Below are 25,954 nucleotides of genomic sequence, written 5' to 3' on the forward strand. Positions count from 1 at the left end.
ATGAAACAGGGAGTTTGGTGAGAAAGCCTGATCAGTGGCAATAACTTTTTAAGACCAGCTGCTCAACCTTGCCCCAGGGTAGGATATAGCCTGGCAACCAGAGCTCACAAGCCCTGTCCACATCCACACCTCTGTGGTGGCAGCAGTGCTTGTGGGTCCCAAGATCCCTGGCTGTCCTTGAAGTCACCTTAGGCTCTTTGCACAAGGCTCCATCCTCCCATGTTGCAGAGCTGGCCCATCCCACATGGCCACAGAGGAGTTGGGCCTGTAAGAAAGGCTGAAAAATGGAGCTCCATAAAGCTCTATTACTGGGATGAGATCAAGTCACTGTTGGAGATTTTAAGCCATCACATTTTCTCTTTTTTTTTTTTTTTTTTTTTTTTTTTGAGACAGAGTCTTACTCCATCACTCAGGCTAGAGTGCCGCGGCACAGTCTCAGCTCACCGCAACCTCCATCTCTCAGGTTCAAGTGATTCTCATGTCTCAGTCTCCTGAGTATGTCGGATTACAGGCACGCACCACCATGCCCGGCTAATTTTTGTATTTTTAGTAGAGACAGAGTTTTGTCATGTTGGCCAGGCTGGTCTCAAATTCCTGACCTCAGGTGATCCACCCACCTTGGCTTCCTAATGTGCTGAGATAACAGGCATGAGCCAACGTACCCGGCCAGCAATCACATTCTTACAGGGTTTCTTTGGTAAGATCAATGTGAGGGCTCAAGTCTACCGATTTTCCTCGACTGAGCTCAAGCCTTAGACTCGCAATGACTAGACGGAGACCTGAATATAATAAATCCCATTTGTGCTTACTAGACTTCTCTACTAGGCTAATTACAGAATTAGGAATTGGGGACTGCATTTAAAAAACAATGAACCCTCCTGGAAACAATTTTGATGAGGCATAAAATCTTTTTTTTTTGAGATAGGGTCTCACTCTGTCGCCCAGGCTGGATGGAGAACAGTGGTGGTGCGATCTCGGCTCACTGCAGCCTTGACCTCCCAGGCTCAAGTAATCCTCCTACTTCAGCCTCGCAAGGAGCTCAGATTACAGGTGCAAGCCACCACACCTTTTTTGTGTAGAGATGGGGTTTGGCCATGTTGTCCATGCTGGTCTCAAACTCCTGAGCTCTGCTCACCTTGGCCTCCAAAATGCTGGGGTTATAGGAGGGAGCCACTGCACCCAGCTACTAAACATCATCTTTAAGTAGGTAAAGTATGTCTGGGCTAAGAATGAAGAGAGGTCAACACAGCAGTCTTGCTGCAGGGCTGACTGAGTGTTTCCTAAGTATCTAACGCTGGTCTTGACAAGCTATGCTCCCAGGCGCCTTCCCCTGCCACACAGCACACTCTTTCCCATTCCTTCTAGGATCTGCATCACCAACCAGGTATGGCCAAATACAGAGTAGCCACGGCCACTGCCACACGCCAGACTGCTTCAGAGTGACACCTGCTCCTGGTTCCCCACAGAGTTGACGATCCAAACCTAGTACTAAGAGTAGGGTTTTTTGTTTTTGTTTTTGTTTTTTCCAGGCAAGCAGCAGCTTTATTAGTAGTGCTGGTTTCTTCCTATACCTTACAGTGTGCTTGGAAGCATTCCTGAGGGTTTCCAGGGAATGCCTCCCGGCGCTCGGGACAACACTATGTAGCACTGACACTGGAATGATAGCAATAAAGCTTTGGTGTGTAGGTTTGCAGGACAGAGCCACAGGTTAACACTGTGATATGAAAACTTCAGACAACACCAACTCTCAATGTGGACTGGGTTTTTGGCCAAGGGGGTAACTTCTAAGTGACTGGACACTGGACCCATTGTCATGTCTACTTGAGGCCCCAGGGGCAGGAGGAGGGTGTCTAGGGCTGAAGCTCCGCATGGCCCTGTCGCTTTGCCTTCATCTGCAGATACTGCTCTTTGTCTTCCTCAAAGCACTTTTTCTCGTCCTCAGTCTTGGGCACCAGCTGGGGCATGGGCAGTGACCTGCCCTCCTGGCTCAGCGACACATAGGTGAAGAAGGCACTGGTGGCCCGGTAATGCTTCTAAGAGCTGTCCACAACAGGGTTGGCGTCCATCAAGACCTTGATCACCATGGACTTACTGCCTGTGAAGGTCATGTGTCCCGAGATGATGATGATGCAGCCTTTTCTGATCTTGTCATGAAAATTAATGGTGCCCACAGAAGATGTGACGATGTCCACCTTGCAATGGCTTGCAGCGGCGACCTTGTCCATGACTTCATGGTCATGCCTCCATGCACGATGCTGTGCAGGGTACAGTCTGAAGGCCCCACCAGGTGGATCAGGCTGGACTGGCTGTAGCTGACAGTGTTCGGCTCTGGGTTGAGGACTTGCTGGACGATGTCCCTGTTCTTCCACTTCGCCTCCATGTGCTCCAGCTTCTGGGCTTCATTCTGCTTCCAGCCCTCCTCCTCCTGCTCCTGCCAGGAATACACAACAGGAGGCACCTCAAGGACCTTGCGCACGTTCTTCAGCGAGAGGAGCACATACCAGAGGCTGGCCTTCTTGGTCAGCTTTTTGGCACTTGTGAGGATGTTTCTGGACATCATACTGACATGCACCTCCACAGAGTGCTTGGAAGTGTAGGTGATCTCTGTGCTGATGTGGGCCACTTCACTGATGCACAAGGGCGACAGGAAGTCAGTGTGCTTGACCCAAGCCAGCGTGGCCACACTGCACTCCCCATTCTGGCTGCTGCAGTGCCAGGTGCTGATGATGGCACCCACCTCCCAGATCATCTTCAGGATGGTTCCACCATGTACACTGCTAGCCCCGTTTGGTGTCATCTGCATGATCAGTCAGATCTGGATGGCGGACAGTGTCTTGATGTCCGGGCCCTACATGCTGGCAGCTGTGGCAGTGTGGGTGGCTGCAGGAGGGCACAGGTGTCTCAAAAGTAGGGCTTCAGAACTTGTGGTGTTTACCTGAGTCTCCTATTCTTTGTTTCCTTCAGGTTTATATTTACTTCTGGTTTTCAAACATTTCCTCCTCATAGCAACAGTATAGTTAAGAGAATTTAGAAACCATCACGAAGTCCCACTGCCCAGAGACTGCCAGCATCCTGGGGCACTAAGCCAGAGCCTGCTGGCACTTTACCCAGCTACTTGCTTGTTCTGCACACTTTAGGGTCTGGGCATTCCTTGGAGTCTGCCACGTTTCTGAGTTGTACTTGGTTTGTTTCAAACCTCATTCGCTAAAAACTGTCACATACACTCACAAAGTCATGAGAGTCCAATAGACTCCAAGCAGAAAATTAACAGCACCTTTATTTCCTAGAGTTGGAATATGACCCACTTCTTAGCAGTTAACTTGGGGATTTGAATAAATTGAGGCAATATAACAATATACTTAATATGTTGTTTCCTAATTACAAAAATAGTAAGTGATTATTAAAGCAAAAACAAATCAAAAGAGATAAGTACAAAACAAAGTGAACTTCTACAATCTTACCCGCTTAGTACCATGGTGAACGGCTTGATATAAACTCCTCTAAATCCCTTTCTTGTATGTATATCCAAATTAAACCCAAAATAGCACAGACATGTGACTTGATTATACCTGCCTCCCACAACTTTCAGGCCAACAACTGATGCCTCACCACCATTAAGATGATGATTACTATTATTATTATTTTAGACAGGGAAAATGTGTTGGCAAGGATATACAGAAATTGGAACTGCTAAGCATTGCTGGCAAGAATATAAAATGGTGCAGCCTCCTGGAATACAGAATGGTGGTTCCTCAAAAAGGTAAACATAGAATTACTGTTTGATATGATCCAGGAATTCCACTTCTGGGTATATTCCCAAAAGAATTAAAAGCAGGCCAGGCCTGGTGGCTCATGCCTGTAGTCACAGCACTTTGGGAGGCCAAGGCAGGTGGATCATGAGGTCAGGAGTTCGAGACCAGCTTGGTCAACACAGTGAAACCCCGTTTCTACTAAAATACAAAAAATTAGCTGGGTATGGTGGTGGACGCCTGTAATCCCAGCTACTCGGGATGATGAGGTGGAGAATTGCTGGAACCCAGGAGGCAGAGGTTGCAGTGAGCTGAGATTGTGCCACTGTACTCCAGCCTGGGCGACAGAGTGAGACTCTGTCTCCAAAAAAAAAAAAAAAAAGAATTGAAAGCAGGGCTTCAAAGAGATCTTTGTACACCCATCTTAACAGCAGCATTATTCACAATAACCTAAAGGTAGAAGCAACCCAAATGTTCATCAATGGATGAGTGGATAAGCACATGTCAAATATACACATGGTGGACTATTATTCAGTCTTAAAAACAAAGGTGTTTCTAACTCATGTTACAATGTGGATGATCATTGAAAATAATATGCTAAGTGAAAAAAGCCAGATAAAAGGACAAATATTTTATGGTTCCATGTATATGAAATACCTTGAATAGGTAAATTAATAAAGACAGATTAGAATGGCAGTGGTCAGCGGCTGGGAAATGAGGAGTCACTGCTTAACAGTTACATAGGGATGATAAAAAGTTCTGGACATATATAGTGGTAATGGTTGCATAGTATTGTGAATGTTCTTAATGCCACTGTATCAGACACTTAAAAATTGTTAAAATGGTAAACTTGGTTATGTATATTTTACCACAATGATAAAAAAAGAAGAAAGAAATGATGTCCCAATTATAACTGTTTCCGTGAAAGTCCTGTACTATGATTTCTGGAAAATCCTTTTAAGGAAAGTCATGGAGAATGTCCCCTGAGAAGTACAAGATAAACATCTGCTACAAGCCCAGCCCAGCCCAAAGCCACTGTGCTCGTCTGCAAGCCCACAGAGAGGTATCACAGGTGCTCTGCCTCTTTAGTGTTCACCTAGAATGTCACTAACCTGGGGTGCATGAACAAGGTTCATCTCCAACAGCCATGTCTGGAGGAGTCCCTCAGCTGGGCGATTATTCTTCAAGGCATCCAATAAGAAGGAAGTACATTGCTGAATTAAATTGTTTTCCATGAAAATGTCCACAATCTGAAACATATCCAAGCCACATTTTCACTCAGGGTGTTTTCATTCACAGTGTTTTATTTTCCTATTGAAATAGTTCCTGAAATATAATCTCAGTTAGAAATTAATCAACTAGTTCCTTCCTTTTGTATTTTCTTTTTCTTTCTTTCTTTCTTTGCACTATTGCCTGGGCTGGAGTGCAGTGGCGTGATCTTGGCTCACTGCAACCTCCACCTTCTGGGTTCAAGCGATTCTCCTGCCTCAGCCTCCTGAATAGCTGGGATTACAGGTGCCCACCACCCTGCCCAGCTGATTGTTTATATTTTTAGTAGAGACAGGGTTTCACCATGTTGGCCAGGCTGGTCTTGAACTCCTGACCCCATGATTTACCGGCCTCGGCCTCCCAAAGTGCTGGGATTACAGGCGTGAGCCACCGTGCCCAGCCTGTTTTATTAATTCATTTTTTTGAGATGGAGTCTCGCTCTGTCACCCAGGCTGGAGTGCAAAGACATGATCTCGGCTCACTGCAACCTCTGTCCTCTGCTTCCCAGGTTCAAGCGATTCTCCTGCCTAAGCCTCCCACGTGGCTGAGATTACAGGCACCCACCACCATGCTCAGCTAATTTTTGTTATTTTTAGTACAGGCGGGGTTTCACCACATTGGTCAGGCTGTTCTCGAACTCCTGACCTCAGGCGATCCACCTGCCTTGGCCTCCCAAAGGTTGGGCTTACAGGCATGGGCCACCGTTCCTGGACTCTTTGCATTTTCTTATGTCATCACAATTCACATAGAGCCAGGTGTGGAGGTGTAGTGACATGTGCCTGCAGTTCCAGTTACTCAGGAGGCTGAGGTGGGTGCATTCCTTGATCCCAGGAGTTGAGACCATAGCAACACAGAGAACTTATCTCAACAACAACACAATTCATGTAATTTATGGCCATTAATTTTTTAATAGATAAACTTGCAAAATCACATCACCTACATAATACTTACCAGTGAGGTGTTTTACTGAAGTATATAAAAGAGAGTAAGTTTTATAAGATATGAACCCCCAGAATCCTCTACAGGGATCCAAGTAGTAATCACATATTACTTAATCACATCCTAGAGGCAGCTGGGCTGCTTAACTTTAGGGGTCAGCTTGACTGGATTAAGGAACATGTAGAGACCAGGTAAAGCATTCCTTCTGGGTGTGTCTGTGAGGGCGTTCCCAGAGGACACTGGCACGTGAGTTCATGGACCAAGTAGGAAAGATCCACCCTCAATGTTGGGAGCACCATCCAATTGGCTGGGGGCACAAAAAAGGAGAGAATGGATTTCTTCTCTTTCTGCTGGAGCTGGGACATTCCCCTCATCCTACCCTTGGACATCAGAACTCCAGGCTCCCCAGCCTTTGTACTCCAAGACTTATACCAAAGGCCCCCCAGGGTTCTCAGGCCGTCGGCCTCAGACTGAGCGTTACGCCATCAGCTTCCCTGGTTCTGAGGTTTTCAAACTTAGATTGAGCCACCCCGCTAGAATCCAAGGTTTCCTCTAGCTTGCAGACAGTCTATCACAGGGCTTCTCAGCCTCCACCATCACGAGCCAATTCCAGTAAACTCCCTCTCATATGTCTGAGATGGGGTCTCACTCTGTTGCCCACACTGAGGCAGTGACAAGATCACCTCACTGCAGCCTCAACCTTCAGGGCTCAAGCAATCCTCCCATCTCAGCTTCTTGAGTAGCTGGGACCACAGTTGTGTACCACCACGCCTCGCTAATTTAAAAAAATTTTTTGTAGAGACAGTGTCTCACTATGTTGCCCAGGCTCCCTCTCATATATCTATAGCTATGCTATTGGTTCTATCTCTCTGGAGATTCCTGACTAACAAAGCAGCTGATACTTGATGTATAACCCATATATATCATTATATTATTGGGGCACAACTGGGAAAATGCAAATATTTACATAAACAATTACTAAAGTTAAATTGACATTAATTTAAATAATTAATACGCCACAGTAAGATGTGAAATATAAGAATAAATTTAGTAATTGTTTTTGAAGGACAGCTTTACAGGAAAATTTAAAAAAAAAAAAAAACAACTTACTGACCAGGCAGTGGCTCATGCCTCTAATTTCAGCACTTCGGGAGGCCAAGGTGGGCAGATCACAAGGTCAGGAATCCGAGACTAACCTGACCAACATGGTGAAACCCCTTCCCTACTAAAAATACAAAAATGAGCCAGGCGTGGTGGTGCGCACTTGTAATCCCAGCTACTCAGGAGGCTGAGGCAGGAGAATCACTTAAACCTGGGAGGCAGAGGTTGCAGTGAGTCAAGATCGTGCCACTGCACTCCAGCCTGGGTGATAGAGCAAGACTCTGTCTCAAAAAAAAAAGAACTTACTAATTGTGGAACTTTTCATAAAGTACAAGAGAGAAGTTTATATTTTAAACAACTTTAAAATATGAACTGCAATCAAAATGTGAACCGGAAATTTCTTTCCTATTGGAAGCTAAGTAAATTTGGCTCAAATCTCTTATTCGTGCTCTCTAAAATATCTGCAAATTCCCAGATGTATAAACACAATATAATGGCACTTATTATTTCTAAATAGGCTGTTGGCTATGATGCGTGGCTTCAAGCTTGTTACACATCTACATATCACCAGAGCTCCTTGGACCAATTTACTAAAAGTGGCTTGTCGTGTATTTACATCTAAATTCTATGTAGGTTACACTAAAAAACAGGCTGATGCTCACACAGATCCAGGTCACTCGGACACCCACAAGATGAACATCTGGGGGACGCAACAGCACTAGCTACTGGTGCTTAGGCCAATGGTCAGGGAGATACAGTGACATGGTAACTATGGTGGAGCAAGGGATGGAGGGCTGGATCCTAAATGACATCCTCACACCTACACCTGTCACCACCCAAAGACATAAACCCACACACACATACTCTAAAGTACTTCAAAACAAAGGAAGCAATGAGTATTCACATAATAAAAACTAGAAGACAAACTCCCCAAGTATACTAGATTTTTTTTTTTGAGACGAGGTTTCGCTCTTGTTACCCAGGCTGGAGTGCAATGGTGCCATCTCGGCTCACCGCAACCTCCGCCTCCTGGGTTCGGGCAATTCTCCTGCCTCAGCCTCCTGAGTAGCTGGGATTACAGGCACGCACCACCACGTCCAGCTAACTTTTTGTATTTTTAGTAGAGACGGGGTTTCACATTGTTGACAAGGATGGTCTCGGTCTCTTGACCTCATGATCCACCCGCCTCGGCCTCCCAAAGTGCTGGGATTACAGGCTTGAGCCACAGCGCCCAGCCTAGATTTTTTAAAACTGGAAGATTAATAGCAGATGAAGAAAAGCATTGAGGCAAGTTAACAGGAATCTTCTAGATGGCTCTAAAAGCCACAAAAAGTTGTTTGAAATGGTCTGTGCTCACCTGGTTAATGTTGGCCAGTGGCTCCTCGTCCTGCACTAGCATTTGAGAGAATTGCAGGCCCTGTTCCGGACTGATCCTCATCACACTCCTCAGCAGAAAGATCCAGTCTGGGGTGTACCCAACCTAGAAGCAAGGGAGCACCAAACAGGAAAATCAACACAAAACCTCAGGCATCAGAAAAGGAATGTCTCCATCATTTGTTTCAAACTTGTGTTTACAAAGAAATGAGCAGCAACATTATCATGTGTAGGTACCAGCCTTCTGCCAAACACAATATCCAGTTAAATCAATTGATTTCATGTACATGGAAGGCACGATTAACTACACAATCAGCTCAGACCACAAAGAAGTTAATCTGATCTGTGTGCAAACAGGGACAAGATCTGGAAGTCTGCCAAAATATCAAATTAACCTGCAGAAGGAAAGGAGGGATAGTAAAAACAAGACAAAGCTCCCAAATAAAAACGAGATGGAAGGACTGGAAAACTAAGGATAATAAAAAACGGAAGAGAATAAAATACGATCATTAACAATGAATAAAGATCCTAACAGCAACACCGCCAACTCTCACACCAGAAGACTTATAAAGAAGAATATTTTATAAACTTTGAAATCAGCAACCACTCAACCACATGTGAGTACTGTGTGAGATGCTGATGGTTCGACACACATTACCTTTTTGGCATAGAGAACAATTTTCTGGAATTGGCCAGTTTCTGCAAAACACTGGATCACTTTGCTTGGCACGTTTGCCTGAAGGTACACACTCAGAGCGAGCATGGGGTCAGTGGTTCTGACCAAGTCTCCGAGCTCCTCCGAGCACTCCAGCTGTGGTACGCCAAGGAACAAGGCAAAGTTAGGAGGTGGGGAGGGAGCCTGGACCAAGTTTTCAAGCTGTGGGGGGTGGGGGACTACGAGCTCACTAGTGTTTCTACCTTATCTTCTTTCAGCCACTTTTCTAGGAGTTGCTTACGCCCCTGCTGAAGAACCAGATGGCAAAGTTCTAAAGATTCAAGTTTATTGAGCTGACCCTGGTCGAGCAGGATTCCAAAGTACTGCAGCAATGGAGAAGCCTGGCCAGACTGAGTGGGTACACTCTGGAATTTCTGGACCGTCTCTCTGGTACGCAGGATTCCCTAATAATAAATGAAAAAAACAGGTCACTGTGTTGTAATCGTGGCGGGTCCCTTCACTCAACTTGCTTGTATATAAAAACAAAAACTTGCCCATGGAAATTCTGCACTGCTCTGTCATGGACAAAATGTCCTCTACCGACGCAACTGCTTCTACCTTCACCAAGAACCGAAAGTCCGGGGGACTCTGGGTCCTCCAGGTGGCTTCACACCTACGCTTCTCCCCAGCATGCTGCAGTGAGAATTAGGCCTCTCAATCAGTCTTGTAGTAGTGAAGCTCTGATATCATTATATTCTAATTCAAAATACTTAAATTCATGATGAGGGCTAGAAATGGTTTGTTCACAACTGCCCCTTGAAAGACAAGAAAAATTCTTTCAAGGACAAGCGACGTGGAAGTCTTTATCTACTCAGAAGCAGATCCAGTCTCTGAACAATGTATCCAAATAAAATAAACCACAGAAAAAGCCCTATGCAGAAATGTATATTCGAAAAGAGTAGAGAAAGTCCAAAGTAGGACTATTGCTAAATAAAACAGGGAACAACCACTTGATGTATTGTAGTTATATATCTGACAACCAGGTAGCAGGAGCAGAAAATTCTAAGTTACAAAGATGCGAAACTGTACCTAAGCTGTTGGGTGAGAGGTATGTGTGCACACAAGACGGGACACAAGAAGAAGTACTTTCTGTTTACTTCCTTAACTGTTATGCCATTGGTGCAAAAATGTTAAACTAAAAACTCATAACACAAATATACTGCAGTATGAGTAGTGAAATACTTTTATGACTTATTTTCCTCTCCAGACTGGTTCTTGACACTCAGAACATTTGAACGGTATTCACGGTTTATCACCTTTGGTGCAGATGCTGCCACTTTGGCGGCTTCAGCGTAGCTCCCCTGTGCAAAGAGGCTACCGAATTTTCTCACGAACAACTCCTCTGCTCCAGCCAGGTTACTACGAACGGCCAAACGCAGACCAAGTTCTGGATTCTGAAGCACGTTGGCTGCATGATTCACAATGTTATCTTCCTCAACACAAACTGACAGCACCTGTAAGGACCCAACAAGTGAGAGCGGCTGAGCCTAGAAGAGTGCTTCGCCGTCCCTCCGCCATGTTCCCTCCCGATGCTGGAGGGGTAGCCACCTTCTCAGGTGAGCGTTGAGCACACCAGTGATGCTGGCCCTCATACTGAAAGGATGCAAAGGGGACGAAAGCTGAAAGGTAAGAAAGCAGAACAGCATAGGAGTCTATGTAGTTGTTAAAGTCACACAGATAAGCACCCCAGTGATGCGTTCCGCACTACAGCAAAACGATCTGTGTGGATGGAACTCATAATTTTTCTTCTTAAACTTTTTTTTTTTAAAGCACAAAGTGTCTTTTCTTTCTTTTTTAATTTTTTTTTTTTTTTTTTTTTTTTTTTTTTTTTTTTTTTGAGACAGAGTTTCGCTCTTGTTGCCCAGGCTGGAGTGCAATGGCGCGATCTCGGCTCACCGCAACCTCCGCCTCCTGGGCTCAGGCAATTCTCCTGCCTCAGCCTCCTGAGTAGCTGGGATTACAGGCACGTGCCACCATGCCCAGCTAATTTTTAGTATTTTTAGTAGAGACGGGGTTTCACCTTGTTGACCAGGATGGTCTCGATCTCTTGACCTCGTGATCCACCCGCCTCGGCCTCCCAAAGTGCTGGGATTACAGGCTTGAGCCACCGCGCCCGGCTAAAAAATATTTTTGTAGAGACACGGTCTCACTAGGTTGCCCAGGCTAGATTCAAACTCCTAGCCTCAAGCAATCCTCCTGCCTTAGCCTCCCAAAGTGCTGGGATTATAGGAATCAGCCACTGTTCGTTTTATTTTTTTTTTTAAATTTTAGAGAGAGGCTCTCACTCTCTCACTCAGGCTAGAGTCCAATGGTGTGATCATGGCTCACTACAGCCTCAAACTCCTGGGCTCAGGCCATCCTCCTGCCTCAACCTCCCACGTAGTTGGGATTACAGGCATAAACTACTGTGCCCATCCAAGAGTGTCTTCTTTTAACTATCTTTTTCAACAGTGGTTGAGAAAAGTGACTTCAATACTGTAGTACCTGCTTTTTCAACCCTCCCAAATTAGGGTGTGCATGGTATGAAGACGATGTGTTGTGCATCAGAACTGCTGCTCCATGTGGGAAGGAGCTGCTCTCCTGGAATCAATCCTGTGTTAGAAATGGTGCTGTCTGAAGAGGGGAAGTGCCAATATGAAGGAGAAAGAGACATGGATTTAAGTTTTAATAACAGGAACTATTAATAAACGATGCCCAGCCACTTTCCTGGAGAAGAGGGAAAGTAAACACCAGTCCCTAATACACAGAAAAGGCGGAAAACAAAACGTCAGGGTTACATACCTGTCCCTTTCTGTTGACACCAACAATTCCAGAGGTTGGTTTGTGTGGAGCAGTGACAAATATTGTGTCAGCACTAATACGGGTCATGTAGATGCACACACCAGACTCTAGGTCGTACAGATGAAGATAGCCACACTTCGTGATCAAGTAAATAACACCGTGTTTAGCTCCAATCTGTAAGAAGACAGACAGCAAGAAGTTAAGAAGTAAAGAGGAGAAGCCATGTGGGTAAAAAAGAGTTCACAAATTAGATAAAGATGATTTTTTTTTTTTTTTTTGAGACAGGGTCTTGCTCTGTCACTCAGGCTGGAGTGTAGTGGTGCCACTACAGCTCACTGCAGCTTCCAACCCCTGGATTCAGGTGATCTTCCCATCTCAGCCTCCAATGCAGCTGGGACTACAAGTGTGAGCTGCCACATGCAGCTGTTATGAGGATTCTTCAGTCTCTCAGGCCAAAAGATTACTGGTGGGAGCAATACTTCACTGAGACATGGATTCTAAGTTGTACTTGATTGAGAATTAGTTTTAAAGCCAATATTTTGTCCAACCACTTTCAAACAAAGGTCCGATAAACTCAGGCTACTCCATTTATCTTTCAGGTAGAGCAATCCTTTTGGTTTATCAAACCCCTTTAAGCAAGCTGTGAGTTCATAAGAGAAGGAGAAAGTTCTGGACAAAGAACTAAAATGCCAAGTTAATGTTCCAGCACACCTTCCACCACCACTTATTAACCTTTGAATTTTGCCAAATGCTATTAACTTTTACAGAAAAATATTTAACACACAAGAAAACCTGAAGGAGATGGGTTAAAAAAAAAAGATGCATTTGCCCAACCAGATTATTAAACATATATATTAAATTTTACCATTAGAAGAGAGAGAGAGAGAGAGAGAGAGAGAGAGAGAGAGAGAGAGAAATAGACCTTAATTGAGAGCCCTGAAAGAGAATGAATCATGTATGAGGATTTAGTAAGAATGAGTGTGTGGTGACACATGACTAGAGTCCCAGCCACTCGGGAAGCCAAGGTAGGAGGATAACTTGAGCCGAGGAGTCTGGGTCCAACCTGGGCAACACAGCAAGACTCTAACTCTGAAACAATAAACAATTAGTAGGTAACATATTAGTGGAAAATAGGCACTTTAATCAATATAGAACATATATTATTAATATAGTCAGCTAGCTATCTGGAGATGGAGGTAAGAATAAGGAACTGAATTTCTGTTTTACTCTCTAGATCAAAGTAAATTACAGATGGGTCAAAGATTTTAAATAAAAAACAAACACAATTAGGAGAGGAATGAAAGAAAATATAGGTAAATGTTGTGATCATCTTGGGGTGCAGAAGTATGCAACACTTTCAATAAAGTGGCACATACCACAAATTATGATTGGGAAAAATATTCAAAATACATCAGACACTTAGTATTCTGTAAGTACAAAAAGCTCTTATAAATAAGGTAAAAATCCTGGAGCTGGGCACACGCCTGTAACCCTAGCTACTTGGGAGGCTGAGGCAGGAAGACTGCTCGAGGCCAGGAGTTCTAGACTGGCCTAGGCAACATAGCAAGACCCATCTCTACTTTTAAAAAAATATTCTGATAGAAAAAAATGCAAAGATTAGGAAAAGCCAATTAACCAGATGCATATGAGTGTCTAATAAATCAATTCTACCTTGATGGTAACCAAGGGAACTACATCACAACATGGGATGCTGTCTAGCTACCAAGGGAAGCATTAGTAGGAACGTGAAGTGGCCAGAGTGGTCAGGAGAGTCTGTTATGGGCATGTGCCCCTGACCCAGCAGTTTCATTTCTAGAAATTTATCCTTGGACTTTTAGACTAACACTCAAAGGTGTATGCAGCACATTGTTCCTTATAGTATTTCCTGTAAATGTAAAACCCATCAACAGGGGATTGTTTAAATGAGTTGTGGCACAGAAGAGATGATGCAGACAATAACATAGATACATGTGTGTTATTGGCACAGAATGATCTGCAACACAGCTAGAGGAGTTTACACAGCAGCAAGGCTAGTGCAGAGACATTTTCATAAGAGTCCATCTGTATAAATCTGCATAAATGTATGCATGTTAAGTTACTTCCAAAGGGATGGCCAAATTGCCAGCAGCGTGAGGATTTCAGGAGATATTTAATTCTGCTGTCACATTTATCGATATTATTAGAAACTTATGGATAATATATATTTTATGAGAACAAAATAGTAAAAAGGAGAGTTATTTTATAATCTTACATATATAATCTGATTCAAACTTTGTTCAGAAAAGGTATAGATCTAAATTTTTTATAAAACAAGCTGTAAAATTTTTATTTGTTTCTTTAGTTATGTATTTTTTGGAGATGAAGTCTTGCTCCAGGCTGGAGTACAGTGGCATGATCTTGGCTCACTGCAATCTCTGCCTCCTGGGTTCAAGCAATTCTCCTGCCTCAGCCTCCCGAGTATCTGGGACTACAGGTACACGCTGCCATGCCCAGCTATTTTTTTGTGTTTTAGTAGAGATGGGGTTTCATCGTGTTGCCCAGGCTGGTGTTGAACTCCTGAGCTCAGGCAATCTGCCCACCTCATCCTCCCAAAGTGCTAGGATTACAAGCATGAGCCACCACGCTCAGCCAAGATTTTCTATATATTTTACATCCAACTGGTTCATCTACAGAGGAATGTTTTCTTTCTTAAAAAATCTTTTAATTTGTACTACTCAAAAACGTTCCTTTTTTTGTTAATCTTCCTGACTCTGTGCCTTCGACACTTCCACAGCAATGTTCTGCTCCTCAGTAAGGAAAGCACACTTGATCACGAACACACTTAGCACACACGGAACCACCACAGCCCCTGCTGACACCTGTTTCTGCTTTAGAGAATCTCGTAAGAACTTCAGGTCTCACAGCACGAACTCCTCCAAGTCTGCCTGGGCACATCCCACATGCAGGTTTGGGTGTTTCCCCAACCTTCTCGATATAAATGTGAACAATTCTCCTACAGGGGCTCAGGACTACCTAGTTTCGTTAGAGGCTGCATGTCAAATGCTGGGCCATTCTGAGTACCAGCTCAAAGGACTGTCCCTGGGAGCTCTAGCCTCCTTCAATGGCAACCAATTGTAAAGGAAATGAGTGTTTTATTCTTTATGTATTCTTATATTCTCATGCCACAGTGAACATCTAATCTTTTATAATAAGAAGGAAAGGGCTTAGGACTTTGGTGCATGACTTGGCAAAGTCTCCTGATGTCCTAACTCACTCTGATGCAGGGCATTCCTTTCTATGAACAGGACATTCCAGCTCAGCATCACAGTGGCAGGAGACAGCAGAAGCATCCTAAAAATGGCAGCCTCCTATAACTTGGGAGGTGCTGGAGTACATTTTAGGACATGAAGATGTTTAGAGAGCAGCACATTCATACCTGCATAGCCACTGGAAAATCAGTCTGTGCTTCTGGAGGAAAAAATACATCTACTGCTTTCTTTACAAAAGGCTGGTTTCCTGCTGCAGGCTGTCCAACTTCAATGATGTGCAACTAGAAGAGAGATTTTAGGTCAATCGAGAGAACTGCTTGTGGTGGTGGATGAGTGTTAGCCAAGGCACAGAGGCAAGTGGAGCCTCAGGTCTACATACTGGATGACTAATGCTACAAGTCACACTCAACCAAAGCAGAAAACCCCCTTGTCGGAGCACCTGTGATTATTCAATAACCTGCTGCCCACCACCAGGCACGGCAGAAAGGGCCAACATCAGGCAGCCTGGGATTCCCAGTTCCTGACTGGTATCAGTGGCTTCCCTATAACTTTCTTTTTTTTTTTTGAGACAGAGTCTCGCTCTGTCACCCAAGCTAGAGTGCAGTAGGGGCGTGATCTCAGCTCACTGCAACTTCTGCCTCCCAGGTTCAAGTGATTCTCGTGCCTCAGCCTTCCAAGTAGCTGAGATTACAGAGGTGCGCCACCACGCCTGGCTAATTTTCGTATTTTCAGTAGAGACGAGGTTTTGCCATGTTGGCCAGGCTGGTCTCAAACTCCTGACCTCAGGTGATCCAGCAGCCTCGGCCTCCCATAGTGCTGGGATTACAGGTGTGAGCCACCATGCCTGGCCCCCATAACTTCATCTAAAGAAAAGATACCATAGCTAACACAAATCTGCAACAAAATCCAAAATGGAGGGTGAGTGAGAGACATGAAAGAAGGGCAGGAGACTGGGCTTAGAGAACATGACGAGGGTGTCCCTGGTGGGCCGTCTGGGTTTGGCTGGGCAGAGAGAGAAGAGAAGAAACACCAAAAGGGCTCAGATAATCAGGGAAGCAGCACTGAGAGCTGTGCCGGAGGGGGAGGCTGAGCAGCGAGCATGTGGGTGCTCATGTGGGTGCAGATGTGGGGGAACAGAAGTCTTGCTTTGGGTGCTTTAAGACACATAAAAGGTAGATTAGGAGAATTCTCTGGCTAGGCCTATTGGTAAGAAGGGGTGAAGCAGGTCTGAGGACCTAATAAATGGCTCTTCTGTGAGCATTTGTGAGGTGAGAAGGGCTTAGTGTACCACAAAAGGCTAAGTCAGATGTCAGACTTGCTAAAAGTCAGCGACAAGAGAATGGAATGGGGCTTCACCACTGTGGGTTCTTGCTTGGGAGCTGAGAAGGGTGACATTGCCAGCAGAAGCAGAGGCACAGAAAGGACGCCAGGCTCTGACGGTGGCCGCAGGAGGAGGTCGGCAGGAAAGAACTGTGTCCAGACAAGCTCTGACCCACACGTGGAGACAGCCGGCCAGTCCTGAAAGGACAAGTGAGTCCTGAAAGGAAGGTGTATCCCAGGGCACAGGCAGGGTAGGGCCCTCCCAGGACCCCACACCCACCCTGCAGCAGGGAGGACCAACTCTGACACAAGGCACAGGGCTGCTCTGGGACAGGTACTGTCAGGAAACTGCATTTCCCAGGCTCTCTGGGCATGGAAGGGTCTGCCACAGAAGACCTCCTGGTCCACCTCCAGCTTGGCTGGAGGGCATGCCCACCGAAGAGCTGGCTGTAGAGAGAGCCCCCAGCCCTTTCTCTTCTCGGGGCTGCCATCTGTGCACAGAGGACCGGTCTGGAGAGCGCTCTTCTCTGCAGGGCATTCCACGAGGCAGGCTCTGCTCCTGAGAGGGGGTCCTGTCACTGCCCTGCTGTCTGCGAAGGGGAAGTGTGACTCACTCTGAGGGAATATGGGAGCAAGCTCTTTGAGACAAATAGCTAAAGTCAGTGTCATTCATCAGCAACAAGGCTGACATTTGACCTGACTCCTTTTCCTTCTGGCTCTCAAATGAGGACGGCATGAAGTATGTTACTCAACAGGAGGCCAGAGTATTGAAAAACATGTATTTTAGATGAGGAAGTCTGTGCAGCCACATTCTAATTGAGAACTCCTCTGCTTTGGGGAATATTTCAGGGCGAATGAACAACCCAAAATAATGGTTTCAGAATGTGTTTTTGATAAGAGGATTCTGTCCTGAAGCAGCTCTCCAAGTGGCTGAGAACACCCTGGTGGAACCCCGGGTCTTCCTGACATCACAAGCTTTTCTGTCTCCTCACTTCTCCCCATGGCATCCCTGCTGAGCAGCTGCTGGCCATGTCCCTGAGCCTAATAAAACCCAGCTGGCTCCTGGGCACAGTTTCATCTCTCTGAAGTCTCCCTGCAACCACCTGGGCAGAAACATCCCTCATAGTAAGGATGGCACCACACTGGTGATTTCACGGTTGTCTCCCCAAGAGCACAAACTGTGCCTCACTTAACTTTTTTTTTTTTTTTAAACAAAGTCTCACTCTGTTGCCCAGGCTGGAGTGCAATAGCGCAGACTTGGCTCACTGCAACCTCCAGGTTCAAGAGATTCTCCTGCCTCTCAGCCTCCCAAGTAGCTGGGACTACAGGCACATACTGCCACGCCTAGCTAATTTTTTGTATTTTAGTAGAGACGGAGTTTCACCGTTTTGCCCAGGCTGGTCTTGAACTCCTGAGCTCAGGCAATTCACCTAGCTCAGCCCCCCAAAGTGCTAAGATTACAAGTGTGAGCCACCGCGCCCAGCCATAAGAGGATTTTTTAAATGGGAATGAGGCCACTTAATCATGGGCACCATGGTGTGAACTTCTCAACACCAGGAACCTTTCTCACACAGACACCTGCAGGCCATACCCAACGACACTCATGCATGCTCCTAACACCAGCTCATGACACTTTTCTCAGGGAGAAGACAGCAGAGCGGATCTTACCTTGCCTCCTGTGGGATTCCGTACAGCAAAGCAGAAAAGGGTGGAAGGCTTGGCATTCTCCTCGACCTTGAACTCTGCAAAAGCAGCGGCATGGCCTTCTATGGGTTGTGAAACCTTCCGATCCACAGAGTAGAGCTGCATTGCCCCAGCTACACGGTTTTGCTAAGAAAAGGTATAACGCAGTGAAAGGGAGAGAAAGGAGAGGAATATAAAGAAAAAATTCTTAAAATACGTTTCTAAAATGAAAGTCTCATACATTGGTATACTTCCTCTAATAAAAATTAAATATATTAGCTATTAAAGGCATGATATCACTCTGAATTTGATGTGGAAACGTGGCAAACACTATGGGAAAAAATAAGACCACAGAAAAGTACGATGGATGATCCTAATTTGTCAAATATAACAAGTGTGAGGGCATTTTTTCATGGAAAGTAACTCATGCATTTTGGAGGAAGAACTCCAAAGCATTAATAGTAGTTAAATCAGGGGGATGCAATCACAGGCGAATTTCGGAAAATTGTGTTTTCTGAAATTTCTAAGTAGTAAAAATTGTATTTAACAGAAACTAATAAGGCCGGGCACAGTGGCTCACACATGCAACCCTAGCACCTTGGGAGAATCACTTGAGGCCAAGAGTTCAAGACTAGTCTGGGCAACATAGCAAGATGCCATCTCTACAAAAAAAAACAAGAAAATTAGCTGATCATGGTGGCACATGCCTGTTTTCTTAGCTACTCGGGAAGCCAAGGCAGGGGGATTGCTTGAGCCAAGAAGTTCCAGGTTGCAGTAAGCTATGACTGCAGCACTGCACTGCAGCCTGGGTGGCAGCTCACGACCCTGTCTCTAAAAATACTAAAACCCCAGAACCAGTAAGGCTAATATCTTCTATAAAACTTAGAATTTATATTTTCTACTAAAGAATTTCAGTACATTTATATCCAAAATCAAATGCTCAAAAAGCTAAGTAAATGGAATACAAAAGGGTTCCAGTTCAAACTCCTGTAATTCAACATTCAATCCTCTCTGCTGAGTGAGCACACATGTAGTCCGTGGGTAAAATCCTGTCTATTCTCTACTCACTCACGACTCCTTCAAATGGGATAACAAAGGCTTCAACTTTGTCTTTGAAAATATTTTCCATTGCACAGGTTTCTGTTAAAGTTATTAAGCAAAGTACTGAAACACGCTACAACATGGATGAACCCTGAAAACATGCTAAGGAAAGAAGCCAGGCATGAAAGGCCACAGAGTGTCTGATTCCACCCATGAAATATCCAGAATAGGAAAATTTAGAGAGACAGAAAACAGATTAGTGGTTGCCAAAGGCTCGTAATAGGGAGAAATAAGGGAGTGGCCAGCAGGTAAGTGGTCTGTGTTCTAACAGAAAAATGAGCATGGAAAGGTAAAAATGAGAATCGAAAGACAGGACAAAACTCACCTCCCCAAGAGATCGTGGGAAGACTTCCAGCAACATGGTGACAGCACATTTGAGTCCTAAAGGTACAGACGTCTAAACGAAGCCCAAGATGAAGAGGCAGGGAAGACAGAACAGCCAAGGTGAAGGTGAGAGACCGGACCTGAGGCCACGTGTGCAGCCTTGGGCCGATGGCCTGCTTCTAAGTCTTAGGCACCTGCCAGGCTTACCTTCCCACCTCATGGGGCTGCTGAAAGTTAAGTGTGTCCAATTTGGGTAAAGGCATGGTAAGGACTATAGTAGGGAAGGACTCAATGCGCAAATGCATACACTGTGCCAGGCACCATGCTAGGGGCTAGGGATAAGTAAATATGGCACAGGTCCTTATCTCAAGGACAGATGGTGAGAGTTTCTGGCAAATATGTAAGCAACTGCGATACAGAGTGCTGACTGCTACGGCATGGGATAGAACAAGATGCCTTGTCAGCTCACCAAGATCAGGAAGTCAGGGAGGCTTCCCAAAGTAACACCTAAGCTGAAGTAAGAGCTAACCAGGATGACAGGAACAGAACTTGCTTAAAACAGAAAAAGGCATTTGTATTTCCAATGCTTGGACAGGGTTGGCAATCTATGACCTCATATTCCCCACCCCTTTATATGTTGAGGTGACATTCACAAAAGATAAAATGAACCATTTTAAAGCACATGATTGAATGGCATTTAGGACATTCACAATGTTGTGCAACCAAAACCTCAGCATAGTTCCAAAACATTTTCATCAGCTAGAAGAAATTCCTGTGCCCATTAGTCAGTCCCCAGTCCTCTGACCCCAGTCCCCTAGCAGCTACCAATTCTGCTTTCTAGTTCCATAGATTTACTGATTCTAAATATTTCATATAAATGGAATCATAAAATATGAGGCCTTTTGTACCTCACTTCTTTAACTTAGTAGGGTTTTTGAGGTTTATCCATGTGTAGCATGTATCAGTACTTCATTTTTAGGGTTGAATAATATCCCACTGTATGAATACACCACAACTTGTTTACTCACTCATTTGCTCATGAACATTTGGGCTATTTCTACCTTTTGGTTATTATAAAAAGTGCTATTATGAACATCTGTGTAAAAGTTTTTGTGTGGATACATTTTAATTTCTCTTGGGGAGACACCTAAGAGTGGAACTTCTGGGTCAAATGATAATTCCATGTTTAACTTTTTGAGGAACTGCCAAACTGCTTTCCACAGCATCTGAACAATTTTATGTTCCTAACACTAAATAGAAAGGTTCCAATTTCTTCACATCATTGCCAACACTTATTTTCCACTTTGTAAAAATTATAACCATCCTAGTGGGTGAAAACTGGTGCTTTACTGTGGTTTTGAATTGCATTTTCCTAATGGCCAATGATGTCAAGCAAGTACTTTGCCCATTTTTTAATTGGGTTGACTTTCTGTTGTTGAGTTGTAAGTGTTCTTTGTATATTCTGAATACTAGACCCTTATCAGATACATGATTTTCAAATATTATCTCCCAGGTTGTCTTTTTTTGCGTGTGAGAGACGGAGTCTCGCTCTGTTGCCCAGACTAGAGTGCAGTGGTGTGATCACAGCTCACTGCAACCTCCGCCTCCCGGGCTCAAGCGCTTCCCCTGCCTCAGCCTCCAGAGTAGCTGGGACTACATGCATGCACCACAACACCCAGCTAAGTTTTTGTATTTTAGTAGAGATGGAGGTTTCACCAGGTTGACCAGGATGGTCTCGCTCTCTGTGATCCACCCACCTCAGCTTCCCAAAGTGCTGGGATTACAGGCGTGAGCCACTGCGCCTGGCCCCACATTGTCTTTTCACTTTATTGACAATATCTTTTTATGCACAAAAGTTTTTAATTCTGATGAAGTCCAAATTATCTATTTTTAAATTTTGTTGCTCTGGCTTTTGGTGCTACTATACATAAGAATCCATGTGAAACCCAAAGCTTTCTCCCTATGTTTTCTTCTAAGAGTTTTGTAGTTTTAGCTTCTCCATTGAAGTGTCAGATCTATTTTAAGTTTATTTTTGTACACAGTGTGAGGCAGGTGACCAATTCCATTCTTTTGCATATGGATATTTAGTTGTACCAGCACCATTTCCTGAAGAGACTACTCTTTCCCCATTGAACACTCTTCACCCTTGTCAAAAATCAATTGGCCATAGATGCCGGGGTGTATTCCTGGACTTCACATTTTTTTGCCATTGGTCTACATGTCTATTCTTATGCCCATGAGGTGTTTCACTGTTGGTAAATGTATGGGATCTTAAAATTTGTTAGTTTTTAGTTTGTCAGTAAAGCATAAACAAGTAATTATGATTTATCGTTTTTGTTTTATATTCCTCAAACAGAATAATTTATTTATCAAGAGGTATAATTCCCATATGGCATAATTTTTTGTTTGTTTTCTTTTGTTTTTGAGACAGAGTTTCACTCTTGCTGCATAGGCTGGAATGCAATGGTGTGATCTTGGTTCACTGCAATCTCCGCCTCCTGGGTTCAGCCAATTCTCCTGCCTCAACCTCCCAAATAGCTGGGATTACTCGCATATGCCACCACTCTTGGCTAAGTTTTGTATTTTTAGTAGAGATGGGTTGATAGGGGCAGCCTCCCAAAGTGCTGGGATTACAGACATGAGCCACTGCGCCTGGCCCTTCTAAGAGTTTTGTAGGTTCAGTTCTCACATTTATGTCTGATCGATTTTGAGGCTTTTAGTATTATGAGATAGAGGTCCCATTTAATGCTTCTGCATACAGATATCCAGTGTCCAAAAATCTTGTGCTGAACAACTATTCTTTTCTTCACTGAACTGTCTTGGCAACCCTGTAAAGATCAATTGACCATAAAGGATACATTTTGATTAGCCAAGAGGAATATGTTCAAGTGATCTATTATACAACAAGTAATCACACTTAATAACAATGCTGTATACATGAAAATCACCAGGAGTAGATGATGTGTTCTCACCACCAAAGATAAGTATGTGAGATAATGCCGAAGTTAATTAGCTCCATTAGGCCATTCTACAATGTGTACATTTTTCAAAACGTCATTTTGTACATCATAAATATATACAATTTTGTCAATTAAAAATTAATGAAATTTTGACCAGGCAAGGTGGCTCATGTCTATAATCCCAGCACTTTGGGAGGCCAAGGCAGGCAGATCACTTGAGGTCAGGAGTTTGAGACCAGCCTGGCCAACATGGTGAAACCCTGTCTCTACTAAAAATATAAAAAGTAGCAAGTGTGGTGGCCTGTGTCTATCATCCCAGCTACTTGGGAGGCTGAGGCAGGAGAATTGCTTGAACCTGGGAGGCAGAGGTTGCAGTGAGCAGAGATTGTGCCACTGCACTCCAGCCTTTGTGACAGAGAGAGACTCTGTCTCAAAAAAATAAATAAAGAAATAAAATTAATGAATTTTTAAAAACTGTATTCATACTCTAGTGATATTATTTTGATTTAGAGAAATATGTTCATACCTTATTAAAAATAAACTGAGCAATGAGACCAGCCTGGCCAACAGGTGAAACCCTGTCTCTACTAAAAATACAAAAAAAATTAGCCAGGCATGGTGATGTACGCCTGTAATCCCACCTACTCTGGAGGGTGAGACAGGAGAATCGCTTGAACCTGGGAGGGGGAGGTTGCAGTAAGCTAAGACTTAGCCATTGCACTCCAGCATGGGTGACAAGAGTGAAGACTCCATCTCAAAAAAAAAAAAAAAAAAAAAAAAAAAACAAGAAAAAACCCTGAGTAAATTTCAATTTATTTCTAAGTTGATGCTATGGCTAGGCTTTTATAATTCTAAAATTTTTATTTGGTTTCTGTTCCTTTTAATCAGAAAATTAACTTTCATACCCTGTTCACAAACCATTAAAGCTGATTTTGAAACTTAAAAGAAATCACCAGACACCATTCAAAAGCCATCTTCCCTTTAGAATAACTGCTGGGATGCTAAGGTTTCTCATAGCATATCATTATCAAAGGTGATACGAATAAATGGGTCATGCGAGGTGGCTTATACCTGTAATTCCAGAACTTTGAGGTGGGCGGATCACTTGAGGTCAGGAGTTTGAGACCAACATGGTGAAACCCCATCTCTACTAAAAATACAAAAATTAGCTGGGCATGGTGTCACGCACCTATAGTCCCAGCAATTTGGGAGGCTGAGGCATAAGAATCACTTGAACCTGGAAGATGGAGGTTGCAGTGAGACAAGTTCATGCCACTGCACTCTAGCCTGGGTGACAGAGTGAGACTCCATCTCAAAAAAAAAAAAAAAAAAGAGAAAAGAAAAAGAAAACCTGGCTTTTGGGCACATCACTTTTCTAGGACTCATCTATTCTTTTTTTTTTTTTTTTTAATGTAGAGATAGGCTCTTATTCTACTGCCCAGGCTGGAATGCAAATACATGATCAGGGTTCACTGTAACCTTGAACTCCCGAGGTCAGACAATCCTCCTGCCTGAACTTCTCAGGTAGCCAGGACTACAGGTGTATGCCACCACACCCAGCTAATTTGTTTGCCATCTATTCTTAAGTTAATACCACATGCTACTTTATTTTATTTTTTTTGGAGACAAGGTCTCACTATGTCACCCAGGCTGGAGTGTAGCGGTGTAACTTTAGTTCACTACAACCTCCGCCTCCCAGGCTCAAGCAGTTCTCCCACCTGAGCCTCCTGAGGAGCTGGAACTACAGGCACAAGTCACCACACCTGGCTAGTTTTTGCATTTTTTGTAGAGATGGGGTTTTTGCCTTGTTTCCTAGGCTGGTCTTTAATTCCTGAGCTCAGATTATCCACTTTCCTCAGCCTTCCAAAGTGCTGGGATTACAGCCATGAGCCACTGAGTCCAGCCAGTACCACGTTCTCAATCTAAGCAAGTTTGTGGCAAGTTTCAAAACTGGGAAGTCTAAGTACTCCAACTTTATTTTATTTTATTTTATTTTATTTTATTTTATTTTTATTGCATTTTAGGTTTGGGGGTACATGTGAAGAACATGCAAGATTGTTGCATAGGTACACACCTGGCGGTGTGGGTTGCTGCCTTCCTTCCCCTCACCTGTATCTGTCATTTCTCCCCATGCTAGCTACCTCTTCCCACCTCCCCACCTCCCTGTCCCTCCCCCATTTCCCCCCAACGGACCCCAGCGTGTAGTGCTCCCCTCCCTGTGTCCATGTGTTCTCATTGTTCAACACCCGCCTATGAGTGAGAACATGCGGTGTTTGATTTTCTGCTCTTGTGTCAGTTTGCTGAGAATGATGGTTTCCAGGTTCATCCATGTCCCTACAAAGGATGCAAACTCATCGTTTTTGATGGCTGCGTAATATTCCATGGTGTATATGTACCACATTTTCCCTATGCAGTCTATCGTCGATGGGCATTTGGGTTGGTTCCAGGTCTTTGCTATTGTAAACAGTGCTGCAATGAACATTCGTGTGCATGTGTCCTTACAGTAGAACGATTTATAATCCTTTGGATATATACCCAGTAATGGGATTGCTGGGTCAAATGGAATTTCTATATTTAGGTCATTGAGGAATCACCACACTGTCTTCCACAATGGTTGTTTTTAAGGTTGTTTTGGCTATTCTGGGTTCCTTGCAATTCCACATAAATTTTAGGATCATCTTGTCAATTTCCACAAAGAAGCTAGCTGGCATTCCAGCAGAGATTATGTTGAATTTGTAGACCAATTTGAGGAGTACTTTCATCCTAAAAGTATTAAATCATCCAGTCCATGACCATGGGATATTTTTCTTTTTTTTTTTTTTTTTTTTTGTTTACAACAGAATTTTATTTTTATTTTATTTTTTTATTTTTATTTTTTGAAATGGTCCATTCCTTTTTATTTGATAATTTTTTTTCATTTTTTTTATTGCATTTTAGGTTTTGGGGTACATGTGATGAACATGCAAGGGATATTTTTCAATTGAGATCTTTAATTACTTCCAACCATGTTTTATAGTTTTCAGAATATAACTTTTGCACTTTTTAAATTCATGCCACTGCACAGGAACAAAACTATATAGTCTATTCTGGAGTAGAGATATGTATGAGAAAGGTAAATTTACCTCTAAGTATTTTATTGTTTTTGATGTTATTATGAATGGGATTGCTTGCCTGCTTTCATTTTTGGATTATTCATTGCAAATGTGTAGGAACACAACTGATGTTTGCATACTGATATTGTATTCTGTAACCTTACTCAATTTGTTTATTAGTTCTAATAGTTTTTTTTTTTTTTTTACCAGATTCCTTAGGATTTCCATATACAAGCTTCTGTCATCTGTAAATAGAGACAGCTTTAATTCTTCCATTTAAATCTAGATGCCTTTTGTG

General features: G+C 43.7%; 1 protein-coding gene, 1 non-coding gene and 1 pseudogene across 13 annotated transcripts in view; 1 reads left to right on the forward strand and 2 right to left on the reverse strand.

The window, feature by feature from the left end:
- Positions 1 to 25,954, reverse strand: part of CLTCL1 (clathrin heavy chain like 1) — a 97,902-nt gene that overhangs the window by 47,446 nt on the left and 24,502 nt on the right. For 10 of the 12 annotated variants that reach the window (XM_039462401.2, XM_039462398.2, XM_039462399.2 and 7 more), the window contains 8 exons: positions 18,165 to 18,326; positions 15,344 to 15,457; positions 11,929 to 12,102; positions 10,404 to 10,601; positions 9,351 to 9,551; positions 9,091 to 9,243; positions 8,416 to 8,538; positions 4,862 to 4,999 (listed from right to left, as the gene is read on the reverse strand). In XM_039462401.2, coding sequence (XP_039318335.2) covers positions 4,862 to 4,999; positions 8,416 to 8,538; positions 9,091 to 9,243; positions 9,351 to 9,551; positions 10,404 to 10,601; positions 11,929 to 12,102; positions 15,344 to 15,457; positions 18,165 to 18,326 — 1,263 coding nt within the window. Of the gene's footprint in view, positions 1 to 4,861; positions 5,000 to 8,415; positions 8,539 to 9,090; positions 9,244 to 9,350; positions 9,552 to 10,403; positions 10,602 to 11,928; positions 12,103 to 15,343; positions 15,458 to 18,164; positions 18,327 to 22,293; positions 22,378 to 25,954 lie in introns of those variants that run through there. The other 2 variants (XM_074391080.1, XM_074391079.1) reach the window with 2 other exon arrangements.
- LOC141582609 (cytosolic acyl coenzyme A thioester hydrolase pseudogene) lies at positions 13 to 4,851 on the reverse strand (annotated as a pseudogene).
- On the forward strand, positions 23,490 to 23,608 carry LOC120361095 (small nucleolar RNA SNORA15). The gene has a single exon (XR_005577455.2). It is a non-coding gene; the product is annotated as a small nucleolar RNA SNORA15 (small nucleolar RNA).

The sequence above is a fragment of the Saimiri boliviensis genome, chromosome 21 (genome assembly GCF_048565385.1).
Source record: "Saimiri boliviensis isolate mSaiBol1 chromosome 21, mSaiBol1.pri, whole genome shotgun sequence".
NCBI lineage: Eukaryota > Metazoa > Chordata > Mammalia > Primates > Cebidae > Saimiri > Saimiri boliviensis.